The sequence below is a fragment of the Armigeres subalbatus genome, chromosome 3 (genome assembly GCF_024139115.2).
Source record: "Armigeres subalbatus isolate Guangzhou_Male chromosome 3, GZ_Asu_2, whole genome shotgun sequence".
NCBI classification, from domain to species: Eukaryota; Metazoa; Arthropoda; class Insecta; order Diptera; family Culicidae; genus Armigeres; species Armigeres subalbatus.
Window position 1 is genome coordinate 351,014,557 of NC_085141.1, and position 8,521 is coordinate 351,023,077.

General features: G+C 40.3%; 1 protein-coding gene across 2 annotated transcripts in view; it reads left to right on the top strand.

Moving 5' to 3' along the window:
• The window catches only part of LOC134226048 (organic cation transporter protein), a 59,975-nt gene extending 51,703 nt beyond the window's left edge, over positions 1–8,272 (top strand). For both annotated transcript variants that reach the window (XM_062706561.1, XM_062706562.1), the window contains exon 3: positions 6,393–8,272. In XM_062706561.1, coding sequence (XP_062562545.1) covers positions 6,393–8,008 — 1,616 coding nt within the window. In that variant the 3' untranslated portion in view covers positions 8,009–8,272. The remainder of the gene's footprint in view (positions 1–6,392) is intronic.
• The last annotated feature ends 249 nt before the right edge of the window (positions 8,273–8,521 follow it).

Consider the following 8,521-nt stretch of genomic DNA (forward strand, 5'->3'; position numbering starts at 1 on the left):
CGGGAACAGTAGGTTGTTGGCTCAAGGTTCTCTATCCACCGGGATGGGGCTGCCATCTTAGGTATAGCTTCCGGGGAATAACATTTCATACTCAGCCATTGGATGCCAGAAGAGAGGCTGTTGGAGCCGCACCTCCTTGTTAAACAGACGCTCGATCAGTCGGGTCAAATTTTGCTTAGTTTAACCATTTTTAAAAGAAATAGCCTAAGAATATCGTCTGAAGAAGGATGAATTTTGTAATCAAGTCATATTTTCTGACTAAAGCAATTACATCATATTTGGATCAGATATACGATGTATGGTATGCGAAAAAATAATTTCTGAGGTGCAGCCGCAGAATCTCATTCCAACAATAAATTTCGCATTCGGCCAAACGACCCTTCCGGCCAAATGAGCCTTTCAGCCAAACTACCCTTTTTTCAGCCAAACTGACACTTTCAGCTAAATGACCCTTTCGACCAAATGACCCTCTCGGTGAAATGACCCTTTCGGTCAAATGACCCTTTCGGCCAAATGACCCTTTCGGCCAAGTGACCCTTTCGACAAAATTACCGTTTTGGCCAAATGACCCTTTCGGCCAAATGAGCCTTTCGACCAAATGACCCTTTCGACCGAATGACCCTTTCGTCCAAATGACTCTTTCGGTCAAATGACCCTCTCGGTCAAATGACCCTTTCGGCCAAATGACCCTTTCGGTCAAATGAGCCTTTCGGCCAAATGACCCTTTCGGCCAAATGACTTGCGGCCAGATGGGTTTCGACCTAATGGTTTGTTCGACCTAGTGGCATTCGGCCAAATGGCTTTGTGCCGAATGGGTTTCGGCCAAACGACCCTTCCCCTTCGAGTTTTCTGAAACGAACTTTCTAGTTACATCTGCTCAGCTCAAAAAACTAAAATTTTTGCAATGATTCATAAGCTTAACTCAAAACCGACAAAAATGCAAATGGGCACCATGGGCAGTGCAGGCACCAGGCTCTGGCTATGATGGGGCACCAGCAATTTTGGCGTAATTGGTTTATCTATAATTTGACGTCTGTAGTAAGCACTATGATTGGAGGCGTAAATCAATTGAAAAACCCAGATTAATCCACCTAGAAGTGATGGAGCCCTTCTCGTGCGATAAAAAAATAGTATTTAGGTCAAAACTTCTGAGCTCATAATCCGATCCGGCCAATTTTCAATAGGAAACAATGAGGCAGAATTCTGCGTCGAATGCAATCTGTTGCGAAGAAATCGGTTGAAAGGAAGTATAAAAACAGTGAGCTAGACTTTTTTACGCGCTTTTCAATGAAAAAAAAAATATTTTGACCATAACTTCCAAGCCTATAGTCCGATCCGGCCAATTTTCGATAGGAAATAATGGGACAGAATTGTGCGTCGAATGCAACCTGTTTCTAAGAAATCCGTTGAGGGTAGGGTCAGACTGTTTTAAGTTAAACTTTTCATCCGCATGAGATATGGCAACGCTAAGTACATGAAAAGTTGCGCTTTGCAAAGCTCCAAAAGTGATCTAAACACCACATTGCTGAGAAATTTGCAACATAAAAGTTAGAGCAAAAAAATGTTTTATAGGGTCACTCTAAGTAAATTTGGGGAAATTGCTCTAAATCAGTCAATTTAGGAGCTAGAGAAACATTTTTTTAGGAAAATTCTTGGCAACTGGCTGAACTACAACTGCGCAGAATATTGTATACCCGTATCTCTGCAGATAAAATAGTTTTATTTTCTTATATTTCTTTAAATGTGGCCCACCCTAATTTTCATGAAAACCACAGCGTTTTACTACAGCCGGCTACTTACAAAAAATCAGTTGGTCAAAAACAGTAACTCAACTACAAAAATGTAAAATTACTAATACTCAGGGCTATTGCTCCTGGGCAGGCCTGGGATTTGTCACCTTCATACAGAGAAACCATGCGACAAAACCAAAGAGAAAACAGTCACCTCAAACTGCACAACAAAACCTAACCAACGTAGCTCGATACAGCGTACTACTGGTCTCTCGCTCCGACAAGACATTTTGAATCTTGTCACATACTTATTTTGTTACGATATAGTTGTCGTGTGACGCTCTCCATCACGACTAAGGTTTTGCACAACCAGACGGATTAGAATAGTTGTCATGGTTATTGACAAAAAAGTTCGTCATGTCACCTTCGAATTTTGTCGCGACAAAAATTGTTGTCGTTGTCAGCAAAATGTTGTCATTATGAATTGATGACAAAATGTGGGGAAACCACTGCAATGGTGTGGTTTCTGGGTTTAGCCGTTGAAGCCGGCTAATATGTACGGCATAATAATAATGTGTCGAATTTTGGTGATTTTAGTCCAGCTCCTCCTGTTTAACCAAAATCCGTCATTTAATTACATATCTAAAATGTATGTTTAAAAATCACGAATGGTTTGTAATGATCTATATCCAGAAATCTTTTAAGCGGGCCATTAACACTCGAGCACACAAGCTGTTGTATTTTGAACAACATAAACTAAAAAACATACCACGCTGTACATAGCATGAACAAGCCCGCATGAGCGTTTTATGACAGTACACTTATCACGTAAGCACTTATGGGGGGAGTACTATCATTTTCTTACTCTCCATATAAATAAAAAATAATGTGTAAGAAAAAAATTTTACATGGGGAGGGGGTTTCGAAAAAAACACAGAAAAATGCAGCGTAATAAGTGTACGACCCTACAACAGTAAATGTATCGAATGTTCCTTAATTGCCCCTAATGTAGGATATTCGCTCAAATAAAATTCCGTATTTCTCTTATACATAAAATATTGCAGTCAAATAAACGTCTATCAGGCAATTGCTTCAAACGGTGTACCGGTCAGAATCCACTGAAGTAGATATTTACGCGGACGATTGTACTGCGTAAGTCAAAACCGCGTAAATCACAAAAGCCGCGTAAAAACGACTTTATCAAAAATCGCTGTTTCGTTGGCTCCGATTTTTTTTTTCAAAACCACGTGAACAAAATCGGTTAAAAAAATCGTATTAATCCAAAACCCGCTTGAAAAGCACGAAAACTCAATAAACCGCGTGAAAAGCGAGCAAACTTGCGTTGCATTAAGGCTCAGTTATTCGACACTGGGGGATCTTTCTCTATGCAAGAGACACTTGTTTTTTTGTTTATATATTAGGCCGTTACAAATATTTAATATACTTTTTGTCCTACTGGTCTCCGAAAGGTCAAGGGGGGGGGGGGATAATAAAAAATAAATATTAAAATAAAAAAATCAAAAAACTTCTCGGACTTCTCTTAAAAAATGTTTTGAAAATCCTCAAAATTATCCGAATTTTATTTTGTTGCCCCCTCAAAATATTATTTTTTGGCAAAAAAAAATCCGAGGGGGGGAGACAAAATAGATTTTAAATATTTGTATCGGCCTTATAATGTACGTAACAACGCATAAATTGAATAAAATTTCTTACTTCTAATCAGAAAATCTGTCAAAGAAAAAAGAAATAATTAATTATAAAGTGCCCTTTTCGGTATGATAGGTTTTAAATTTGTCCGCTGCTATTGCTCCTCCACGCAGACGGACAAATAGAAGATGCGACATAACTTACTTTCGGGACCAATGTTGTGTCGTGCACAGAGTCGAAACTGTATGCATTGTCACACTTTTGTCGCAGATGTGTGCTCTAACAAGACATACAACAAAAGCAAATTGTCGCGGTTGGAAAAAGTTGTCATCTGGTCGTGGGGGTCCAGCCGTGCGACGGAAAACTGGAAGTTGACAAGTTTTTTTTGACTGACCATGTTTTTATGTATCTTGTCAGGTGTCACTGACAAACGCGACAATTCCCAGGCCTGCTCCTGGGCTTCATCTCATAGCTTCGATATTCATCCCATGGAAACAAAGCAATGGAAAAGAATTAGATTTGTTAATTATTTTGTGTGTTTTTTTAGCATCGAGCACGCATGTTGGCAGCATGAAGCAACGAATTTGGTGCTACATCTTTTTGTTTCGCGATGAGATAAAAATATGCATGTTTCGGTTATTTTCTTTCGTCTTACTTTTTTATGTGGAAAACGACAGCCCGTCTAGCTTACTAGGACATGTGCGTTCGATTCTTACCGGTAGAAAAATTCTCCTCGTAAAAACAAAAATGCTCAAATCAAAAGGATTTTGATTTCATTCTTTTCCGAAGTCTCGAAAGTAAATCCATATTTTGTTTCTTTTCTTTTCGAATCACCATAGAGATGCAAAATATCGATTTGTTTCGTTTTCCCAGGGAAAAATGTGTTTCTCGTATACCCTTACTCAATTACATGTGAAAAATGGTGAACGCTTGGTTGCTTGTCTATCTCAGTGGATTAAATGAAAAAAAAATAGGAAATTGCCAATAAAGAAATCAAGACATAAGCAATAAATAAATATAAAATTTCCACAAATATTGTCAAATTTTCATAAATAATTGAGAATTTCCCGCAAAACAAAAACAAATTAGCATCTTCAAAAGCAAAACCGCAATTATAAAAAAAGAATTTTCCATAAAGTAATCAAAATGATCCATGTAAAAACAATACAAAATTCTCATGAATAAATCAATATTAGCAATAAACAACTACAAAATTTTTCACAAAATAAAAATATTTTTTCCACACAAAATTACAATTTTTCCACAAAATAGTCAATACAGAGCAAGAAAAAAATTCTAATGACATTTTCCATGAACTTTAAACGCTTCTCAAGAAAGAGATATAGAAAAATGCTCAGTTTTATTTTTATATTTCTATAGGGAAGTTTTCGTATTATTTCCATGGAAAGTTTTAATTTTTTGTGGAAAAGAATACTTGTTATGGAATTTAAAAAAAATGTCCAAGTCGGGTGGTTTAATCCCCGGAAATAGGCAATTAACTTTGATTGAACAAAAATTTAAGGGTAGTTTTATTTAAGTCTTATATAAAAATCCTACGTTTATTGGGTCGATCTGGGATAGGAGGAGGCCTTGATTTAACTTCTGTTTGTACAAAATATCTTCTGGGAGGAGGTTTTTTTTCCATTCTCCATTGCATGAGTTTTACTGCCTATGGAACCACCCCACCGATTTTTCCTTCATACAGGTGTTTGTTGAAATGACAAAAATCATATCAACAGGATCAAACCGTTTATCATATATTATCAGTGATACAGATAGGTGCCTTTCTACAACAGATGGTATAGTTATCATCATCATTATCATCATTTAGAGCAGATGTTCAAATCAATATGTTGTTTTTAGGCCTTTTATAATACAAAATTAGGTAAACACAGGTATACTGTGTTCTTTTTCATTGAGTAGGAGGTGGTTCAAATATAACGTCCACTAACTTTTAAGATTTTTAGACCAACCCCACCGGGGGCTCCGTCACGTTTTTTTGTATACCAAGTGTATGCACTGTCATAAAATTTTAGAACCACTCCTCCCTTAAACTGTGGACGTCATTTTTGATTTTACGCTACGGTGTTGTTAATCCACGTCAATAAATAGATATCCATGTTAACATTCTACGTTCTCTACTAACTATATTCTACCGCAGTTTCGTGGTTTCATTGTCTAATGTACACATCGATAATATCGTAGTGTTTGAAATACAACTTCATGCATGAAGAGCGTGTTATCAATGATTGGTTTGGCAAATCGGGAAAAATTGAATTTTGATTGAGTATAGTTCGACAAATCGCAATAGATGAGGCATGATTCGAATCAAAACTTGACATATCAATGCCGTTCGGAAGTAAAATATATCGTATAGAAATTGCCCATTTATGATGACATGCGCGCCAATCCGTTAGATACGATATGGCGGGGCAACAGAACGCCACCCCGATCAAAACATCCCAATTGAGCTCAATTGATGACAGCCGGAATTTCGGAATATGATGATGCCTCTCAATTTGTATCAATTTGTTTCGCTTCGCTGTTGATGGGCTCGATCGGTTCGTTGTTCGGACGATAGTTAATTAGATAGCTTGTATTAATAGATCGAGAGAACGGTGAAGGCATGTGTCGTTCTCATTCCCCAACTATGTCAGTTCGATGACATTAGCTCAAAATGGCACAAATGAAATAGTAAATCTTTCGCTGCTGAAACCAGCTCAAGTTGCACAAGCAGAACAAAGAATTATTCTGCTCCACAGCGAACATCAATCATTTACTCAGCTGATGCGAACAGAACGTCACTATCATCTGACCTAAAATAGAATCTGCAAACACCCCCTGACGCGAGATGATGGTACGATCCCCCAAAAAAATATCTCACGCATGAAGTCACACCTCGAACGTCATTCACTAATTCGCACCGAGAAACGCCCCTCAAAAATTAATTAACACACCAAAATTTCACAAACATATTTAACATCTCCTTATTATTGTCCGTTGTTTCTTCCGCAGGCGACTTCGGTCGTTATCAGGCATTCCAATTCGTGCTGCATCTGCTGGCCGCCATCACAGCTGGCCTCCACATGCTCTCGCTGGTCACGGTGGCAGCCGTCCCGGAGCATCGATGTTTCATCGAGGGCGTCGACTCGACGTCGTTCAACACCACCAGCTCGGTGCTGGACTACAATGCGCTGGGAGAGTACATTCCCCTGAACAATGATGGCGAACTGGAGTCGTGCTGGATGTTCGATGGATCGAACAGGACCACCTGTACTTCCTATGTGTACAACACCACCTACTACAAGTCATCGCGAACGATGGAGTGGGATTTGGTGTGCGATCGGAAGTGGATGGGAGCTCTGGCGCAGACGGTTTACATGCTGGGAGTGTTTACCGGAGCCGTATGGCTGGGAGGTCTTGCCGATAAGGTCGGTCGTAAGAAAGTATTCTGCTGGTCGGGATTGCTGCAACTGATTCTGGGTGTTGCGGTGGCATTTACCCCAGAGTACTACTCGTTCTTGGTGATTCGTTATCTGTATGGAATTTTCGGAAGCGCAGGAAGCTACATCACTGGATTCGTGCTCACCATGGAACTGGTCGGCCCAAGCAAACGAACACCGTGCGGAATCTCGTTCCAGGCAGCATTCGCTGGTGGAATTATTTTGGTTGCAGCGTGGGGTGCTATAATCCACGATCGAATGCTTCTGCAAGTTATCTATGGACTGCACGGTGTCTTACTCATCGCTCACTGGTGGGTCATGGACGAATCACCACGTTGGCTTTGGATGCAGAATCGGAAGCGCGAAGCTATTGATATCATTGCCAAGGCAGTCAAAATGAACGGCCGAGGATTGACCGTAGATAAAGAATATTATCTATCCAAGGACAAATCCAACTTCTCTAGCGAAGCTGCTTCGACGGCCTCCGCAGGCCTTACCGATCTTTTCAAAACTCCCAATCTTCGCAAAATGACCCTGAATGTGTGCCTCTGCTGGTTCGCTAATTCTATCACCTACTACGGTCTCTCTCTAAGCTCCGGAAATCTCGGAGGAAATCCATTCCTAATTCTCTTCCTGATGGCCCTAGTCGAAATGCCCAGCTACATCACCATCACTTTCCTTCTGGATAAACTCGGCCGTCGATCCATTACCAGCACATTGATGTTGGCCGGCGGTATCTGCTGTATTGTTGCAACATACCTGACGAAGGGAAGCATTGAATCTACCACCGTAGTAATGTTTGGCAAGCTGTTCATCGCTGGATCATTCGCCGTCATATACAACTACTCCGCCGAACTGTTCCCCACCGTGGTGCGCAACTCCGCTATGGGTCTTGGATCAATGTGTGCCCGTCTGGCCGGGGCTTCCACACCCATTATCATCCTGTTCCAGACGTTCGATCCCAAGATTCCCGCCGTTATATTCGGAGCTATATCACTCATATCGGGAACGTGGGTTCTATTCCTACCGGAAACCAACGGTAAAGCGATGCCACAGAGCTTGCAGGACGGTGAAAACTTTGGCCGAGGGGACACGGCATTTGCCAGCTGTTTGGGACGTAACAAAACGCACATAGAGGATACGCCACCGGCACAGCAGATGGTGCAGATGCAGACAATTGAACGATAGATTGCAGCGAGTGAGACAGGTACAGACGTGATAAGAAGTTATGATTAGTGTTGAAAGTGTTTTAATATTTGAACGTTTCGCATTGAATGTTTTAATGAAAGAAGAATAGCCAATTGATGGTAAAACGAAATGTTTGTAGCAAAGAATCAGAATGACGTAATATTACGTATCTTGTGTAGTATAACTGCCCGTAAAAATCCAACTCATAGTAATAATCTTGTTGAAAAGATTAGATAAATTAGATTTATATTTAAACGTATGAAAGCCAAGAGTTTCGATTTATTCATGATGACATGTCTGCAGTTAAATACAATCGACTCTCTACACCTCGATGCTCTATATCTCGATACCTCTCCTTATGTCGATGGTTCGCTCGGTCCCTCCAATCTATTGCTTTCTACATCTCGATTACTTCCCTATCTCGTTGTGTTCTGGGGGCCATCCAGAAACCACGTGGTCATATTTTTGAAGATTTTCAACCCCCCTCCCCCCATGTGGCTTATCGTGGTCATT